At 38.0% G+C, this 20371-nt stretch overlaps 2 protein-coding genes across 2 annotated transcripts in view; one reads left to right on the top strand and one right to left on the bottom strand.

Moving 5' to 3' along the window:
* Nucleotides 1–3750: 3750 nt before the first annotated feature.
* On the top strand, nt 3751–7784 carry LOC127428977 (vimentin-like). The gene is made up of 3 exons (XM_051677676.1): nt 3751–5471; nt 5764–6435; nt 7008–7784. The coding sequence occupies exons 1-3, from the start codon at nt 5006–5008 to the stop codon at nt 7076–7078; spliced, it is 1209 nt and encodes a 402-aa protein (XP_051533636.1). The 5' UTR covers nt 3751–5005; the 3' UTR covers nt 7079–7784.
* A 151-nt stretch (nt 7785–7935) lies between these two features.
* nop14 (NOP14 nucleolar protein homolog (yeast)) overlaps nt 7936–20371 on the bottom strand; it is a 12961-nt gene continuing 525 nt past the window's right edge. The window contains exons 2-18 of the mRNA XM_051677663.1: nt 20177–20311; nt 17466–17604; nt 17201–17340; nt 16965–17099; nt 16756–16878; nt 16549–16680; nt 16034–16349; nt 15760–15890; nt 15556–15641; nt 15333–15468; nt 14404–14505; nt 13087–13240; nt 12710–12869; nt 11649–11796; nt 11407–11525; nt 11172–11327; nt 7936–8194 (exon numbers count right to left, since the gene is read on the bottom strand). Of these exons, the coding sequence (XP_051533623.1) occupies nt 8098–8194; nt 11172–11327; nt 11407–11525; nt 11649–11796; nt 12710–12869; nt 13087–13240; nt 14404–14505; nt 15333–15468; nt 15556–15641; nt 15760–15890; nt 16034–16349; nt 16549–16680; nt 16756–16878; nt 16965–17099; nt 17201–17340; nt 17466–17604; nt 20177–20311 (2409 nt within the window). The 3' untranslated portion in view covers nt 7936–8097. The remainder of the gene's footprint in view (nt 8195–11171; nt 11328–11406; nt 11526–11648; nt 11797–12709; nt 12870–13086; nt 13241–14403; nt 14506–15332; nt 15469–15555; nt 15642–15759; nt 15891–16033; nt 16350–16548; nt 16681–16755; nt 16879–16964; nt 17100–17200; nt 17341–17465; nt 17605–20176; nt 20312–20371) is intronic.

Genomic DNA, 20371 nt, shown 5'->3' with positions numbered 1-20371 from the left:
CATAATATTCACATAAGACAATCACATTCCAACTACTGCAAGACAAACACAAGATCAACCTAGAGAAGTGTCATCTCTTCATCATTGTTCTTACGTTGGAGATATGGCTCATCTACATGCATTATTTTGCAATTCCTAAATACTGTTATATTTACTCACCAAAGCCAATTTGGCTTCTTAAAAAGTTCATTTTTGATTCATACAAATCTTATCTGACTGCTAATGACTTTACAAATAAAATCCTGACGTTTGCCCAGTGTTAAAATCCTTTGAGTTTAAATGAACATTGAAAAGCACACTAAAAAGCACATTTTGTACTTTACAAACAGTTCGGTTAAATTTACGTTAAAATACCGGCAGCTGTGGTTGCCAGAAATGTACCATAAAAAATACGGTGATCATGTTTCAGGGTTTACAGAATATAATTTTGATGCCCGTACATTTTATGGTTCACTACAGTGTCTATTATTAAATTATATAAACTTAATATACAAACCGTCTGGAAGTATAAATGTCTGCTTTTTACTTTAAAATGTATTGGGGGGTTTTTTTCCTCTCCCCCTTTTCTCCACAATTTGGAATGCCCAATTCCCAATGCGCTCTAAGTCCTCATGGTGACGTAGTGACTCGCCTCAATCCGGGTGGTGGAGGACGAATCTCAGTTGTCTCCGCATCCGAGACCGTCAATCCACGCATCTTATCACGTGACTTGTTGAGCACGTTACCGTGGAGACGTAGCGCGTGCGGAGGCTTCATGCTATTCTCCGCAGCATCTATGCACAACTCACCACGCGCCCCACCGAGAGCGAGAACCACATTATAGCGACCACGAGGAGGTTACCCCATGTGACTCTACCCTCCCTAGCAACCGGACCAATTTGGTTGCTTAGGAGACCTGGCTGGAGTCACTCAGCACACCTGGATTCGAACTCACGATTCTAGGGGTGGTAATCAGCGTCAATACTTGCTGAGCTACCCAGGTCCCCTTAAAATATATTGTTAATCACCACAGTAACTACAAAAGGTCAAATGATGACAAAGTTCATCACTTTCTCTCATGTAGACAGTGAATAGTGTCACTCACACAAACACCATCAGGGTAAAACATGAGACACTAAAATAATGCAATAAACATTAACTAAACTACATAAAATATAACAGAACACACCAATGTACATAACTGATACCACAAAATAAGAAGAAAAATAAATAAACTGGAAACACCCGATTATTGTTTTTCACTGTAATTTTGACAATATTTTACCATAAAAATGGCATGTATTATTTTGTTAAACACAACATACATTTTTACTGTTAATTATACAGTAAAATCATAATTTTTACATTTAAAAAACACAATTTTAACAATATTTTATCCTAAAATTAAGTTTTATGCTACATGTATTGTTATATATACAGTATGTAATATATTTTTTTATTGTAAATGTTCAGGTAACAACCCATTAACCAGTTCACTTTTTTTTTCTGAAGCCTTTTTAAATTCTTTTACCGTTTAAATTACAGATTACAGTGTATAGCATATATTCACTCATAAAGAACACATTTTTAAATTAGTGCTATCTGCTAAGTCAAGCATCATTACTTCTGCTCATATAAACTGCAAGTATTAAACTTTAGTGTGTAACATCATATTACTTTACGAAGAAATTACACTTACAATTTTCACCTGGTGGACAATACAATTCACTTGAGACAGTAAGAAACACCTAGAACACCCTAGCATTGTGAGTTTTGCACGGGTGAGAACCACTCATACTTTGTTCAGAAAATGTAAAAATTAAGTTTTAACTACTATTTCGGGTTCTTGTATATTTGTGTATCGGCTACAAGTGATGTGAGAAACTCACATTTCAATTATACTACCATTCAAAAGTTTTAGAACACTTAAGACTTTTTTGTTTTTAAAAGTAATTGATGCTTCTGTTCACCAAGGATGCATTAAATTGATCAAAAATACTGCCAAAAAAATGTTACACCATTTTTGTTCCTGGGTAGTGTGTTATTTCATAATTGCTTATGCCTCAAAAGTATAGAAAATGGCGATTATTCCCCACAAACTTTGCTTTTGTGACCAGGACAGTGATATTTTGAAATGTACCTATTTCCAATGAGAAAACTGCCGAATTTGTGTCTTTTCATTCACATAAAGTCAGAAAAAAACTACATATGAATCCAAAATCCTTCTTTATCTGTGGTCTGACGAAGACACCGGCTTTGACCTTTGCCTCAGACAGCTTAGGGAAGAAGTCTTGAAGGTACTTGAAGGCTGCCGACTCCTTATCTAGAGCTCTGACGAATTGTTTCATAAGGCCCAATTTGATGTGCAGTGGTGGCATCAGCACCTTCCGGGGGTCCACCAGTGGCTCCCACTGGACGTTGTTCCTCCCCACAGAGAACTCTGTCCGCTGTGGCCAGTCCCACCTGTGGTAGTGCGCCTTGGTGTCCCTGCTGTCCCAAAGGAAAAGATAGCAGGGAAACTTGGTAAAACCGCCTTGGAGACCATCAAGAATGCCACCATTTTTAAGTCTCCTATGACCTCCCAGCCGTACTCATCATACTTCAAGGCGTCCAGCAAAGTCTTGATGCTCTTTGAGGTGCACCGAGTGAGCCAGGGGAAGAGATGGGTACTTGTTACCATTATGGACCAGCACGGCTTTGAATATTACTTTAGTATAAATACATGTTCATTTGGATTCATGTTGTTTTTTTCTGACTTTATGTGAACGAAAAGACACAAATTCGCTCGTTTTCTCATTGGAGCTAGGTACATTTCAAAATATCACTGTCCTGGTCACAAAAGCAAAGTTTGTGGGGAATAATAGACATTTTCTATACTTTTGAGACATAAGCAATTAGGAAATAACACTTACTACCCAGGAACAGAAAACAAACAAAACAATTTGTTACACAGTGTTATTATTAGGGTCATTGACAAATAAGGTTGTCCAAAGTGATTAAAAAAAGAGAAATATTTTAGAAATCTAGTTTAAAACATGTATCAAGTTCGGAGGAAAAGTAATCGTTGTATCAAATTAGGTTTCATACATTTTTGACATTTATTTACATTTATTCATTTGGCAGACGCTTTTATCCAAAGTGACTTTATATATATATATATATATATAATTTTTGTAGTGTACCACCAACATGATACAGTGAAACCGAAAGTCCGGGAAAGTGTTTTGGTGCCTCTTTGTGTTGGTACAACAAGGCGACGTTCTTTAGCCGACCGCAGACTTCTAATGGGCGTGTAGCTCTGCAGAAATGATTTTAGGTATGCTGGAGCAGACCCAGTGACTGTTCTGTATGCCAGCATCAGAGTCTTGAATTTGATACGTGCATCAACCGGCAGCCAGTGAAGAGAGACAAGGAGTGGTGTAACATGTGCTCTCTTTGGTTCATTAAAGACCAGACGTGCTGCTGCATTCTGGATTATTTTTCAGGGGTCTAACTGCACATGCAGGGAGGCCTGCAATGAGAGCATTACAGTAGTCCAGTCTAGAGATGACAAGTGACTGAACAAGAAGTTGTGTGGCATGTTCAGAGAGGAAGGGTCTTATCTTCCTGATATTGTAGAGTGTAAATCTACATGATCATGCTGTCTTTGAGATGTGGTCTGTGAAACTGAGTTGGTTTTGAAACTTATTTATAGCATTAGCTTAAAAAAAAAAAAAAAAAGTGTATAAAATGACTTTAATAATGTCATATGGTGTAACCATCAACCACCATTTTAAGGTATCAAACTACTTTTCTTACACCTTGAATATCAAATGACTTTTGACTCAGTAATTGAAAACATGTTCATTATAGAAGAGGTGTATTCAAGTGATTGTTTTGTGTGAACTGCATTTTAATGTATTTGGAATATTATTTAATAGATCTGGACGAAAAAAAGGAGCATCACATAATTGACCCATTACTGATAAATAAATAATTGTTTTCTATTTTAAAATTACATTTTTACCCTTAATGACAAAGCCAAATTTTCAGCAGTCATTACTAAGTATATACTGTGTCATCTAAAGCTTAAGAAAACATCCTAATGTGCTAATTTGTTACTCATGAAAAATGTCCTTTATTAAAACAGTTGAAAACGGTCGTACTCTTTTATAACGTTTGAACATCGCAATAGTGTTTTGCTGACCCTAGCAAATCTCTCCAGGTATTCATCAGTCTGTTGTTGTTTGGAGAGATGAAGGCTATTCCATGCACCACTGTCTTGATAGAAGAAATCACACTGGATCTAAGAGAAAGGGAAATGGACGGCCCAGATGCACAACAACGACAAGTACATCATAGTCTCTAGTTTGAGAAACTGATCCGTCACAGCTCCTAAACTAGTAGCTTCAATGAACAATACATACCAAACACTTGCATTGCTGCAAGTAGAGGATTCCTGAATGAACAGAAATGAAATTCATCCTTGAAGCATCAGTTTTCTTTTAAAAAAACAAAAATGTCAGTGTTATTTTGAACGGAAGTTTATAACAAACGAATGCAAAAAAACAAGGGCAAACAGAGCTTCTCTTTTTTGTAAAGCAATAACAGAAATTCCATGAGAATTTCGACATCTGTATGAGGCTATATGGAAACAATAAGCATGGATAAAGTGACTAATGTCATGAGCAGCTCACTACCTCGCCTGAGATTACAGTGAGAAGACAGTTTAAAAATAGCCGGTGAGCATCACTATGTAGCACTTAAGTGTGAGGGGCGGTTGACCTCGAAACGTCTAATTGATGACAATGATACGTGAGCTGATGAGAAGCTCCTGCCGTTGGGTTTGGACATGAGTGTCATGATCCGCATTTAAAACATGTTAAAACCCTGCAAGACTTTCAAAGTCTCCTGTAAGATTCCTCACAGCCCCATATAAACCCAGAGTCCAACTCTGGATCCGCAGTCGGCAAGTTGGAGAAGACATCCTCTGAGGTACAGCGTGATAGCTTCAGATTACAGATAAAAAAGTCCCAAGAATACAGACATGAGGGGTTCATCGTATACCCAGAAGTCCCTGACTGTCAGCGGCTCCAGCAGGATGAGGGTTCAGAGCCCATCGCCCTCCCGATGCAGAGCATCTTCGTACAGTCGTGGTCGGGCCGGATTCCAGGGTCAGGCCGTGGAAGTTGGCACCGAGATCCATCAGCACCACGCCAATGAGAAGGAGGAGATGCAGGAGCTGAACGTGCGTTTTTCCGGCTATATCGGGAAGGTCCAGGCACTGGAACAGAGGAACGCCACACTGAAAGCAGAGCTAGAATCCCTGCAGGGACGCTTTAAAGGAGGTCCCGCCGGACTTGGGGAAGAATATGAATTGAAGTTTAAAGAGATGAGGGACCTGATCGAAGCTCTGACCGCTGAGAAGGGTGCGGCTGATATTGAGAGAGGCTACATCGAGGAGGAAGTGGAGGTCTGGAGACTGAAGGTGGAGGAAGAGCTGGCTCTCAAAGGTGAGACTTATAGCTTGAATTGGTTTAGTGGCCGGGAAACTTTTTGAAAGTGGATAAAACCCCAATAAAGCCAGTACGATTTGTGTAAAAATCTCGATAAAACATCTTTCAAGCATTAAGTTTCTGACAAACACAACAGAAATCGTTTGCTTTTTCAAAACATTAGACATGATTTTAGTTTGTACTAGTTCCAAAGGTAAAAACAACACTAACTTGCATCACCCATTAGATGTCTAAAATAGACTCTCAAGTATTATCATTTAAGCCAATTTGATGTGAATTTCCTCAACAGAAGAGGCAGAAATAATCCTCCGTGAGTTCCGTCAAGACGTCGACAACGCAACCCTACAGAAGGCCGATCTGGAGAAATGCATCGAGCAGCTCGTGGCCGAGATAGAGTTCCTGAAAAAGCTACATGATGAAGAAGTTGCCGACCTGCTCAGACAAATCGAGGAGTCCAAGGTAACGGTGGAGCTCGACTCCGACAGGCCCGACCTGGCCGCATACCTGCGTAACATGCGGGCGGAGATTGAGGCGGTGGCTGCCCGCAATGTCCAGGAGGCAGAAAAGTGGTACAAGGGCAAGTTTGACACCCTGAAAGAGCAAGCCAGCAAACACGAGTACCAGATGAAGACCATGAAAGAGGAGATCACCACCTTCCACAACCAGATATCAGACCTGCAGAACCAGATCGACAGTCTGAGAGCACGGAACGGCGCTATGGAACAGCAGCTTGAGGACATGGAAGTGGCACACCTGGAGAAGGTGGCAGGGCTGGAGGGCATCATCGCTCAGCTCGAGAGCCAACTGTGTGAGACCAAAGTAGAAATGGGAAAATACTTGGCCGACTACCACGAGTTGCTCCACATCAAGCTGAAACTGGATGCTGAGATCGCCACCTACAGGAAGCTACTGGAAGGAGAGGAGAAGCGGCTCGGCATCTCTGTTACTGAGGGTGTGGCAGGTAGTTTCATTTTTCCAAAATAAATTGGTGGTTTCAATGGGATAAATGTTTTGTGCTCTATATAGGTGGTCTAGTTTTTTGCAGATTCCCTAACTCCCACAACAAACACAGTAACTACACATTTTGTCAAAATGGATTTATGATTGAAATAGTGTCTCTTAGGAACATTTTCATTTAAAAACACATTATTTCAGATACATTTACGCCTTTATCCATACTGAAACGACATGATGTCCACTGAAAACGCTCTCCAAAACCTAATACGTTGAAAAACAGATAGGGTTAGGAAACTGAAAACTGAGTTTTACACACCTGTAGCAAAATCAATGCGTTTTCAAACGAAAAGGGATTAGTGTGGGCGTGGCCTTAGACTATGACAGACGGGATTGACTTAACTCAGATTTAGAGAACACAGAATGAAAATGTGATAATCCACATTTGGCTGGACAATCAAAAAACTTTGGAAATTATGTTTTATTGTTGGTGTAGTTACTGCATTTTACATTTGTAGGGCAGTTCTAATTCTTGCTAGACTAAATGTCTAAATGACATGACTTTTTCTTATTTTTCAGAAGCCGTGACAGAAGAGAGAACCACATCCGTGTCTCGTACTGTAGAGACACACACGGCTATTCAAGGCTGAAAACCTCTGGAAAACACTTCCTGCTACGCTAGAGTTAACCAGGCCCTCTGAGATAATGAACTCACAATAAGAAAAAGTCTGTTTCTCATGTAAAAGAACCAAAGATGTCACATGGTACTAAATAAAGCTTGATTTCAGTGCATCTATTGTATCTGTTGTATGTTTGTGTTGTGAGATTCTGCACAATGAAACCTTTTATAAACATCAAAATCATTAAACCCCCTTACAGCAAAAACACTCACTGAAGAGTAACCAAATATTGCTAAAATGGATTATATCAAAGTCTTTCTAGCAAGTCAGTCCACTGCCGGTCATCTTTGGAACGCTCTCGGGAGGTTATTTCCAGTTATGACAGTGCAGCTCCCATCTACTTGAATGGGGAAAGACCGAAATCTCCAAAATGGTTGGTCAAGATTATGATTAAAGAACATAAATCAGCAGTAAAATCTGACAAGACTAGAATCATAAATTGTGCTTCTTCACCTTAGATTACGCTTAAAAGCACAATGTTCCTGGATTGCATAGCTAATGCGCATGCATGTTCTCGAGTTGATTGACAGGCGATGTCTACATCTAAAAGCTGATTGGCTCTTTTACCTGTAAGGCGGGACTTCCTTTCTACATCCATTGACTGCTGGGCCTTCCAATTTCTCCCAATCAATTTCTTTAATAGAAGTGGCTGAATTGTCTCTGATTATATCCAGTGTTCAGTAAGTAATCAAATACGCTTTACTATTTACTTCATGAAAATAGTAATCACATGGTTACAAGTGATTTAAGATGTAACTGTAACCTACTTTTTGACTAAAGTCGATGATAAAGCATCGATTATATCACACAAGGAATGTCTCATCACACAGTTTTAAATCTTACATTTTTTATCTCACATTTTGTCATATACAAAAGCTTATGAGAATGAAAAGTGAAGACTTTCAGAGTAATAAAACAGTTCTTGTGTGAATCACACAGCAAGGACTGGAGATAACACTTTAAACATCTCTGACATCACTGCTGTGACATCACTTCCCCTTCTTCCTCTTGAGGGCCTTCCACTCTCCCTCCTGTGTGGCCAGACTGCCGTAGAGCTCCTTCACCTTCCTCTTCCTCTCCGCATCCCTGACACATACACAAATAATGAAAGCGATTAGTTTGTAAAGCAGTGTAAAGCAATGACATAACATGTCTTAAATGAAGATGTTAGTTGACGAAGGGTTTTTTGATTTTTTGAAGATGCGTAACGCAAACGGTTTTAATTAAAACATGATGAGAAAAATAATACTGCAAGATAGCAACAATGCACTAACATTATTAAAAAATGATTAAATAAACAAAGACAAATCTATAAAGAATTGATGAAAATAATCCAATCATAGTATGTTGTGTATTTCCCTACTGAACACCTGTACAATGAACTTTACTAACGGGTTATTTACCACACTCAAACACATCCCATATATGTGACATTAATCACTATATCCACAACATAAACCTCATTTTACAACTTACATCTGCACAGACAATGAAGACAATGATCAGATGAACTTTAAGTTAGTCAGAATGTTTAACTTGTGTTGTGAATGCGCAGTTTCTTTAAAAACATGCGACATAATATCATAACCTCCTGAGACCCCAGCATGACTGCTATGTGCTTTCTCCATTCCTCTTTTTGATTTGTAACTAGTAGTCTCTAATAAACAAGTTTCCACAGACCCGCTGGACACACACGGTAAGCTCATCTGCATGCAATTTGCGGTGCTACGCGTCCAGATGCATGAGAGAAGGTGAGCCATTTGTTTCCGCGTGGGACACGGAGGTGTGTGAACTTGCAAAAACGATGTCAGACACTGTAATATGCTCTGGCCCCTCTCTGCTCGTCATGGTGACGAGGTTTATAGTAGATTAGTGTCACTGAATTGATGGATGTCTGAGGTGTCTGGAGAATAGCATAGGATTTATAGACAATTGGAAGGTGCTTGGCTCGTAGTCTTAATAATGATAGTATTTGACTAACTGGGGCCCAGGTCAGGAAGCAGACAAACTGGTTAATCCGAACGTCTGTTAGCCGCCTTGAGACATCACACAGGTCACACAAACTACAACACATAGAGACTGTATCACCTAGATATAATATAGAGACTGGACTAATTATTGGAACAAAAACCTCTAAAAATAAGCCACTAAAATATAATTTGACTCTTGATGGATGTACTGTTACATCATCTTCAACAGCGAATAATTTAGGTGTTATATTTGATACCAATCTGTCCTTTGAAAATCAAATTTCTAATGTTTGTAGAACAGCATTCTTCCACCTCAGAAATATTGCTAAATTACGACACATGCTCTCTGTTGCTGATGCCGAAAAACTAATTCATGCATTTGTGACCTCAAGACTAGATTATTGTAATGCATTACTGGGAGGATGTCCAGCAAGATCAATAAATAAACTTCAATTGGTTCAAAATGCAGCAGCCAGAGTGCTGACTAGAACCAAGAAATATGATGCCGACTCCAACTGTAAGATATGGGATACTTCATATGCCACTGCCTGAACCTTGGATTTATGATAGACCTCACCGAACCTCACTGAAATTACCTGACGGTTGAACTGTGATGCACCTCACTGATCTCTGTCTGCATCACCTTTATCTATTGATGGACTACACTCTTATAATGGAATACATAGACTATCAATTAATTGCCAACAAAACCCTTCATCAGCCAACTAACAAGGACAATTCATCAATGTGAACTTCTGCAGTTAATCCAGGATGAACTTCAGAGACATTAGTCATTAATCTTACAGTTCATACAAAATCTTTGTTTAAACACTGACCCTTAACACTTACTTAGTTTAATAATCTTAAACCATGACTTGCACTATACATAAGTAATATTGGCATTATATTCATGATGTTAGTCAGAGGGGAACTGGCCCCCACAGTGAGTCTGGTTTCTCTCAAGGTTATTTTTCTCCATTAATCAACATCTTATGGAGTTTTGTGTTCCTTACCACAGTCGCCTTCAGCTCACTGGGGTTTATTTATTTGTATACACAATTACACAATGAAGACTCTACGACATTATAGATATTACAGTTTCATTTTCTGTTAATGTATGATCTTCTGTAAAGCTGCTTTGAAACGATGTGTGTTGTGAAAAGTACTATACAAATAAAAATGACTTGACATGCTGAACTCATGAAAAAACACACTCTAAACCTATTTATCTACACAATCGTTTGAATATATGCAACGCATAACTTAATTTTATTTAAACCGACTGATCTCAGTTCAGGAGACTCTGTGCTGTCACTAAAGGGTTAAACTTTCAATATACAGAGTCATGTGATGCAAAATAAAATAATGTAATTACAAAGACGTCCGTTGGACTTGATTAACGTAACACACGCAGTGAATGATGCAAAAACACTTTCTGCTCGGTAAATCTGACTGAATCCAGACGATCTAATAAGGTTATTTTCTGCAGATTGTGATTTGGGTTCCGTTCTGTGTACATTAATTACAATTTAAATGTAAATGCGATCTTCCTCCTCATGTAAATGAGATTTTATGATGATTAAGTTTGTAATAGTTCGCAATGCCCCACTTCCGATAAATATTTTATGGTTTATGGCCATTATCACAGATAAACTCAATGTGGGTCTATTTGCCGTCAGTCAAAGCTCAACAGCACGTCTCGCGCCCCGCAGACACAATATAAAACTTTGCTTTATCTGAAAGAGAAATGAGTGGAAACATGTATCTCGTTCTGTTGTTGTTATTCTATCATAGAGTACTTTAAAACTGAGGATAACGAACGCATGAGTTACATATAAACACTTTTAAAAAATCCAATTAATCGTCAGAATAATCGTTAGATTACTCGATTACCAAAATAATCCATAGTGACAGCCATTAATGTCAACTAAAATATATTATTTTTGTTGACCAATATTTTATGCCATTTTCAATCAAATGAGTAAAAATAGTACAATCGACTAAAATTAATAAATATAACATGATGATATATTTAATACATTTAAAGGACATTTTCATCAAAACCGTGTAAAACTAACACTTGTCACACACACCTGCTCATGATGTCACTGAGTTTCTCCCGAGCGAGGAATCTCGTGTCTTTGCGGATCTCTCTCAGCGCTCCCTTAAACTCGCGCTTATACTTGTGCTTCAGTCTCTCGCTCTCCTTCTCTTCCTTTGTGTTTCCTCGCTTTTTCCCATAATCCAGTCTGGAGAACAGAAGAACACACAGAGTCAAACAGCGTTCCCACTGAGGGAGTAAATGGAGATCTGACGAGTGTCACTCACATTTGCACTATTTTGGGTGTGAAGAGTTTGAGTGGAACAGGTTTCTTCTTCTTAAACACCAGAGGTGCATGCTGGGAAGGTTTTTCAGGAATGACCTCCAAGATCTCCTTGTGAAGATCCTACAAATCAAATCAACTCATGTTTGTGATTTATAATAATCTGATCGTTATAACACATGTGAGGTGACTAATAAATAAACACTCCACTGTTCAGTGTGTGATCGTGATGATGATGTCATGCACCTGTAAAGGGGCGGGGTAACTCTGAACAGGAAGATGATAGAGAAGGAGTGTTCTGATTGGCTGGAAGATGTGACTGTATGATGTCAGATCTTTATAGAGCGACGTGCATCTCTTCACTAAATCCAGACACGCATTAACGACTGACAGTCTGAAATAAACAAATATCAGTATCAATTAAGTTCAGCACAACAAAATATGAGCACTTTTCAATTTATTTAATGCATCTTTTTCTGCATTACATTAACTGGGGGGACATCTGTTTAACTGTCAAACATCATGTCTTAAAAATACTGTATCATTTTCTAATTTCTTCTTTTTTTTTTTGATTTTGGGGTTTTCGTGAGATTCACGCAGTTGCATCACAAACCTTCATGATGTGAAAGTAACTAAGCTCACTTGTGTGCAGAAAAAAACGACAGATGAGGTCTATAAATCATTTTATCACACTAAAGTAAAAAATGCCACAAGTAGGGGGGTTTGGGTATCTCAGCGAGTATTGACGCTGACTACCACCCCTGGAGTCGTGAGTTTGAATCCAGGGTGTGCTGAGAGACTCCAGCCAGGTCTCCTAAGCAACCAAATTGGCCCGGTTGCTAGGGAGGGTAGAGTCACATGGGGTAACCTCCTCGTGGTCGTGATTAGTGGTTCTCGCTCTCAATGGGGCGTGTGGTAAGTTGTGTGTGGATCACGGAGAGTAGCATGAGCCTCCACATGCTGTGAGTCTCCGTGGTGTCATGCACAACGAGTCACGTGATAAGATGCACGGATTGACGGTCTCAGAAGCGGAGGCAACTGAGACTTGTCCTCCGCCACCCGGATTGAGGTGAGTAACCGCGCCACCACGGGACCTACTAAGTAGTGGGAATTGGGCATTCCAAATTGGGAGAAATTAAAATGCTTTAAAGTGAATATTCATTACTCGTTCATTTTAACTACTGTAAACATAAACAACCTTATTATTAAGTGTTTATTCTCAGTGCTGTACAGATATTGCAAGTGTATTTATAGGACACATGAGGGTCGAGACGACATTATAGTCTGTAGTGTGTTTGTGTGTGTACCTGAAATGGTCTCTCTCTAGTGCACTATCTAGTGTAGTTCTGTGAGCTGTAGACAGTGAGATCTGTTTTCTGTTCCAGCTGTGAGACGAGTTTAAATCTGTCAGAACCAACAAATCACAGTTCTTCCCCTGCTGCCGGAACGGACTCAAAACCACATAACCTACACACACAATAGTCATGATGTCAGCATAAAACATAATAAAATAATGTAACAATTTCATTAAAAAATAACTCTTACACAACGTAACAATTACACGTTGCATGAATTCAGAATGAAATCCCATTTTTACAAAACTGACCCAAACTATATTCATATATGATTTGAACTGTCTGCTTGTTTGTGTGTGTGTGTGTGTGTGTGTGTGTGTGTGTGGTACCTGTGTTGGTTTTGTTGGGGACTGTCAGGTGTAAAAGCCCCAACAGGAAGTTGATCAGTTCTGGGAAAAACCTCTGAGACAGAGACACAAACTCCAGTGCCAGACAGCACAGAATCAACCCCTTAGACACATCCTCCAGAGAACACACTGTACACTGAAACACACATCAAACACTCTTTTATGTCTTTGTAGGAATATATCAGGTTGCATCATGTTGATTATCACAGACAATAATTCAACTCATCCCTCAAAAATAAATAAATATCATATTACAATAAAAGTTTGTGGAGTAAGTGCACTGGTGGCTATTTGTCAGTATAAAAGTGTTTTTTTAGCTGTAAAAAATCTTGAAATATCACATATCAAGAGGAGGTTCAAACGAGTCCACACACAAGATAATCAGATGTATAGATCATTAGATAATCCACATGAAGCACAATGTTACATATGACCACCAGGAGATGGCGCCAAATACATGATACAGACTCAATGATGACTCAAATGACACAGAATGAAACTCATTCCGTGAAATCTCATTACTAAAATCATGTCTGCATGCTATGCAAACCTTTAGTCATTGTTGTGTTTGCATGTGTAATTAGTTCTTATGTACAATTATTATGTTTTATTTGTTTGGAGAGGTTTTTGGACACTGTGATAAATTATTTTGGTAATGCTATAACTTTTGATTGATTTGTCATATCAAGATAAAAAAATTATCAGATACAGTTGACATGATTGGGAACAAAACAAAAGCAGTTTTTTGGAGCCACCTTATTTACTCCCAGAGATATATAACGTCAAATCAGAAAAAAGTGATTTTTCAGCAGTTTCTTATGCTGAGAGACTCAGAATGTATCATAATTTATATCATTAAAAAATGTGAAAAGTTTACAATGATACTAAACACGACTCTCCTTGTTTTTGTTGAGTTATAAGCATAACTCACAAGCATGTTACAGATAGTTACAAGGTCAGGAAGTGATTCTATCACACTCGTCTCATTACAAATATAATATTTAAGTCTTGTGGCGATAGTGTGCATTTTCCTCTTGGCCCATAGACTTTCATTGTAAGAGTATTACTGTAAAGTCATGACAAAGACATTATTAATGGTGTAATGAACCTGGATCATTCAATAAACATGTGAGTCACAGAATGAAAGTTGATTGTAAAACACACACACACAAACAAACACACACACAAACACACACACACAAACACAAACACACTCACACAAAACAAAACCACACAAACACACACAAACAAAAACACACAAACACACACACAAACAAAAACACACAAACACACACACACCTTGGTAAGAGTCTGACTGATGTAGAGAAATGCTGGTGTCGTCACAGGGTGTCTGAAGTCTGACGTCGGGAATAACAGAGCAGTGATCTTCAGATACATCAACTACAACACACATTAAACTGGTTAAATATTTAAAAGAGTGTTATATTAACCCTTTAATGCATACCTCACGACTTTAGTGACACAGGACCTCATTCATTTTTTGGAGTTGTGCCCACACCTCTTTAGTATTCCTCAACCTTTCTCTTATAAATAGTGTAACAAAAATAATAATAATAAAAAAAAGCTAAAATTGCAAAAAATATTATTTTTTTATAATTGTTTGATTACCAAAAGTGCATATGTAATAGATTCATATTTTTATGATTGGTTTATATCTATATAAGTTTATTATCACAGGATATACTGTATATTTCTTTATTACATGACAAATGAATGCCAATCTCAAACAAATAACTATATCATGTTGATTTTCTGCGTGACAATGGTGAATTATCAGTATCTCAGATGCGTGTACACATACATATTACACATGCTATTTCTTACTCAAGGTGGCACTGATGCTTCAGTGACGGACTTGATATATATTTGACATTGATATTTGATGAAGAAACAACATGGAAGCAAACTATAGCAAGTGTAACACATGAACAGTATGATTTCAATTTAGATTCAAAAGGTGCCTGAGAAAATACATATGTGTAGATTATATGTTATGTGTAATTTATGAAACTTCAGCGTGGAAGTAATGAATCCTGTTCTATGTTTGTTGCATCATCTCTTTGATGTATGAAAAACAAAACATAAAAATATATTCTATTATTTTATAATTGTCTTGAAAATTTGACACTATCTGGTCAATTTGTAGATCCATTTATGATAGATATACATGCTGATATATGGATTAGTTCTGTATACTGTGAGCGCACCATGTCAAGACCAGGCATCGCAGCTCGACCTTTGACCTCCAGCGTCTCGCCCATGCTGTGTGCGCTGTCGCCAATCAACGTCTGCATCACTTTACATGCTGCGTCCGGAAACAGCTGACATAAACTACAGATCTGACTGAAGAGAGACAAACATATAAACACACGTGCTACGGTCACATGATCAATGTGTATCTGTGTGATTGTGTGTGTGTGTGTTACTCACGGAATAAGTGTGTTGATGGTTTTGAGTTCTGGTGGATTCTGGGTCGCGAGTTCACCGACATACTCCAGCAGAAAGCCGAACAACCTCTGAACAGCAGAATAAAATTCAACACATCTGCCATAGCTGTGCCAGCACATACACACACACTGGGAGAAATATTTCATTTGAATCCAGTGGAACAATTGTCTAGTGTTTGAGATGCACCTGTAGTTTAGTTTTGTTTCCTGCAGCCAGACTGGGGTGATTACACTTCACTGTTCTGTCCACTATGAGGCGCTGCTGATCACTGCTGTGACCCCGCAGGAGAGTCGTCAGATCACTGTAACTCTCTGGAGCTGGAACACACACACACACACACATTTAACATCTCTCTGACCCCGTTTACACCTGATATTAAGATCCGATTAGAAGTGATTATTATCGTCGCCCAAAATGCATCATGTGACTGATTCTGGTTGGTTCTGATTGGCTGAGGTACCTGTAAATGTGTATGGTAGTTCAGCTCTGGCCGCCTCCTGCACGACTCTCTTCTGTTCTTCACTCACCGCAGGAGACGCTTTCACCATGACTTCCTCTACGTCTTCATCATCACATTGATCCTCCTCATCCTCACTGACCTCATCAGACTGCAGGTCTTCGTCATCTTCATCTTTTTCATCTCCATCTTCATCCTTAGCACCTTCTTCACCTTCCTCCTCTTCACTCTCTCCTTCCTCTTCATCGTCTTCACTCTCTCCTTCCTCTTCATCATCTTCTCTCTCTCCCTCCTCACCCTCGAGGTTCCATTTCCCATCCTGCAGACAGATAGAAAGAAGTGCAATTAAAGTAATGAGCCGCTCGAGGTCGTGTGTTGTTAGGTATGACACAAAACATGGTAAAATCACTATAACACATGGTCTCAAGCAGCAACAGCACTATAATGAAAAACAATGTTTAATCTACCATTGCATTTCTTAATATTAATCACAATGAAAGTGTGTGTGTGTATTTGACCTTATAAGCGAGTGTTTTGCGGTCTTCACTGTCCAGTATGAATCCATCATTAATGTCGTCAGCGGAGATGTGTGTTTGTGTCTGAACAGATTCTTCATCAGCATCTCCCATCATCCTCTTCAGTCTGTCCGCCTAAGTCACACACACACACATTATTGACCTTCATCATCATCATCATCATGTGTAAGGCGTCAGGTGTGTTTGTACCTCCAGTTTCTCCAGCTGTTCTCTCTCCTCGCGGGCGAGTTCTTCTGCACTCTTCAGTTTGTCTGACGGCTGAGCTTTCATCTCGAAACCCAACTCACGCACCATGACATCATACTCGTCCAACTGAGACACACACATCAGAGTGATGAACAACAGTACACACACACATACATTCAGAACTGTGATTAAAGGTGTTTAGTGTTGGTCACCTTGGGTTTCTCCTCCTCATCTTTTCTCTCTGCTTTAGGTGTTTTGTGGGCCAGAAGGTTCTGGATGGACTTCCACTCCTGATCTAGTTTCTCCGTGAGCACCTGTGACTCCTCCTTCAGCGTCTGACGCTCACGCTAGAAAAAAATCAACATCACAGTTATAGCAGGGAAACATCAACTGACAGACTGAAGTGTGTTCTAACAGTGAAAACCAGCTACAAGTTTTATTTTCAGACTTTTTCCTGTTTGGATTTAATGATGAGTTCTTCTATGAGTTCCTGTCGTGATTTGGGTTTGTGTTCTTCATCATCATCTCCAGCACTCTTCTTCCTCAGTAAACCTCCTCCACCACCGAAATGTGATGCAGTGAGTTCAGCTGCAGGAACACAGACAGTTACTACACTGACACTCATTTCCTCCAGTTTAATTAATGGTAATAAATCCACAGCACTCTAATTGGGTGAGAAACATCACTGATAATGAACATGAATGAATGATCACCTGACAGCAGTCCTCTCTCCTCTGAGTCACTGTCACTGTCAATCACATCTGTCATCTTCTCCATCTCTGCCAGAGACTGTCCGTAATGAGTCAACTCCTCCTCCTCATTCAGATTAAACATGTCCTTCCCATGAGTACGCTACACACACAAACACAGATTAAAGCTGATGTATTTACCAGCACCAAAGACATCAATGAGTAGATGTGATGTAGAGTACAGTTGATGCTCAGTCAAGGAGATAGAGTAAATGTGATCCATAATAAATGTAATGAGTAAATGTGCTAGAGGTAAATGTGATAGAGTAAATATGACACTCAGTAAATGTGATGAAGATAAAATGTGACACTCAGTAAATGTGATGAGTAAATGTGACACTCAGTAAATGTGATGAAGATAAAATGTGATGAAGATAAAATGTGATGAAGAGCAAATATGACACTCAGTAAATGTGATGAAGATAAAATGTGACACTCAGTAAATGTGATGAAGATAAAATGTGATGAATAAATGTGACACTCAGTAAATGTGATGAAGATAAAATGTGATGAAGGGTAAATATGACACACAGCAAATGTGATGAAGATAAAATGTGACACTCAGTAAATGTGATGAAGATAAATATGACACTCAGTAAATGTGATGAAGATAAAATATGACACTCAGTATATGTGATGCTTGGTAAAAATGATGCTCAGTTAATGTGATGCTTGGTAAATGTGCCGCATAGTAAATGTGATGAAGGGTAAATATGACACACATCAAATGTGATGAAGATAAAATGTGACACTCAGTAAATGTGATGAAGATAAAATATGACACTCAGTAAATGTGATGAAGATAAAATGTGATGAAGGGTAAATATGACACACATCAAATGTGATGAAGATAAAATGTGACACTCAGTAAATGTGATGAAGATAAAATATGACACTCAGTAAATGTGATGAAGATAAAATATGACACTCAGTAAATGTGATGAAGATAAAATGTGACACTCAGTAAATGTGATGAAGATAAAATGTGATGAAGGGTAAATATGACACATCAAATGTGATGAAGATAAAATGTGATGAAGGGTAAATATGACACACAGCAAATGAGATGAAGATAAAATGTGACACTCAGTAAATGTGATGAAGATAAAATATGACACTCAGTAAATGTGATGAAGATAAAATGTGATGAAGATAAAATGTGATGAAGAGTAAATATGACACTCAGTAAATGTGATGAAGATAAAATGTGATGAAGATAAAATGTGATGAGTAAATATGACACTCAGTAAATGTGATGAAGATAAAATGTGATGAGTAAATATGACACTCAGTAAATGTGATGAAGATAAAATGTGACAGTAAATGTGATGAAGATAAAATGTGATGAGTAAATATGACACAGTAAATGTGATGAAGATAAAATGTGACAGTAAATGTGATGAAGATAAAATGTGATGAGTAAATATGACACTCAGTAAATGTGATGAAGATAAAATGTGATGAAGATAAAATGTGATGAAGATAAAATGTGATACTCAGTAAATGTGATGAAGATAAAATGTGACAGTAAATGTGATGAAGATAAAATGTGATGAAGATAAAATGTGACACTCAGTAAATGTGATGAAGATAAATATGACACTCAGTAAATGTGATGAAGATAAAATATGACACTCAGTATATGTGATGCTTGGTAAAAATGATGCTCAGTTAATGTGATGCTTGGTAAATGTGCCGCATAGTAAATGTGATGAAGGGTAAATATGACACACATCAAATGTGATGAAGATAAAATGTGACACTCAGTAAATGTGATGAAGATAAAATATGACACTCAGTAAATGTGATGAAGATAAAATGTGATGAAGGGTAAATATGACACACATCAAATGTGATGAAGATAAAATGTGACACTCAGTAAATGTGATGAAGATAAAATATGACACTCAGTAAATGTGATGAAGATAAAATATGACACTCAGTAAATGTGATGAAGATAAAATGTGACACTCAGTAAATGTGATGAAGATAAAATGTGATGAAGGGTAAATATGACACATCAAATGTGATGAAGATAAAATGTGATGAAGGGTAAATATGACACACAGCAAATGAGATGAAGATAAAATGTGACACTCAGTAAATGTGATGAAGATAAAATATGACACTCAGTAAATGTGATGAAGATAAAATGTGATGAAGATAAAATGTGATGAAGAGTAAATATGACACTCAGTAAATGTGATGAAGATAAAATGTGATGAAGATAAAATGTGATGAGTAAATATGACACTCAGTAAATGTGATGAAGATAAAATGTGATGAGTAAATATGACACTCAGTAAATGTGATGAAGATAAAATGTGACAGTAAATGTGATGAAGATAAAATGTGATGAGTAAATATGACACAGTAAATGTGATGAAGATAAAATGTGACAGTAAATGTGATGAAGATAAAATGTGATGAGTAAATATGACACTCAGTAAATGTGATGAAGATAAAATGTGACAGTAAATGTGATGAAGATAAAATGTGATGAAGATAAAATGTGACACTCAGTAAATGTGATGAAGATAAAATGTGATGAAGATAAAATGTGACACTCAGTAAATGTGCCGCATAGTAAATGTGATCCGCAGTAATTGTAATGAGTAGTAATGTAACGATCATTAGATGTAATGAAGAGTAAATGTGATGAGTGAATGTGTCACCTGTCTCTCCAGTGTGAATCTCTGCAGGATTTTTTCTTCAGGAGTGATTTTACTGTCATATTCAGCGAAGCGTCTGTCGATGAATTTGTTGTTTTTATCTTTCAGTCGGAACTCCTTCAGGAGAGTTTCCTTCCTCTGTAAAAGAGTTTATCGGAGCTCATCTAATGTACATTCATTACGGGTTTGTTCAATATT

This window comes from Myxocyprinus asiaticus, chromosome 38 (genome assembly GCF_019703515.2).
Source record: "Myxocyprinus asiaticus isolate MX2 ecotype Aquarium Trade chromosome 38, UBuf_Myxa_2, whole genome shotgun sequence".
In the NCBI taxonomy this organism is placed as follows: domain Eukaryota; kingdom Metazoa; phylum Chordata; class Actinopteri; order Cypriniformes; family Catostomidae; genus Myxocyprinus; species Myxocyprinus asiaticus.
Note: the sequence above shows the minus strand (reverse complement) of the source record. Positions and strands in the feature narration are given on the sequence as shown.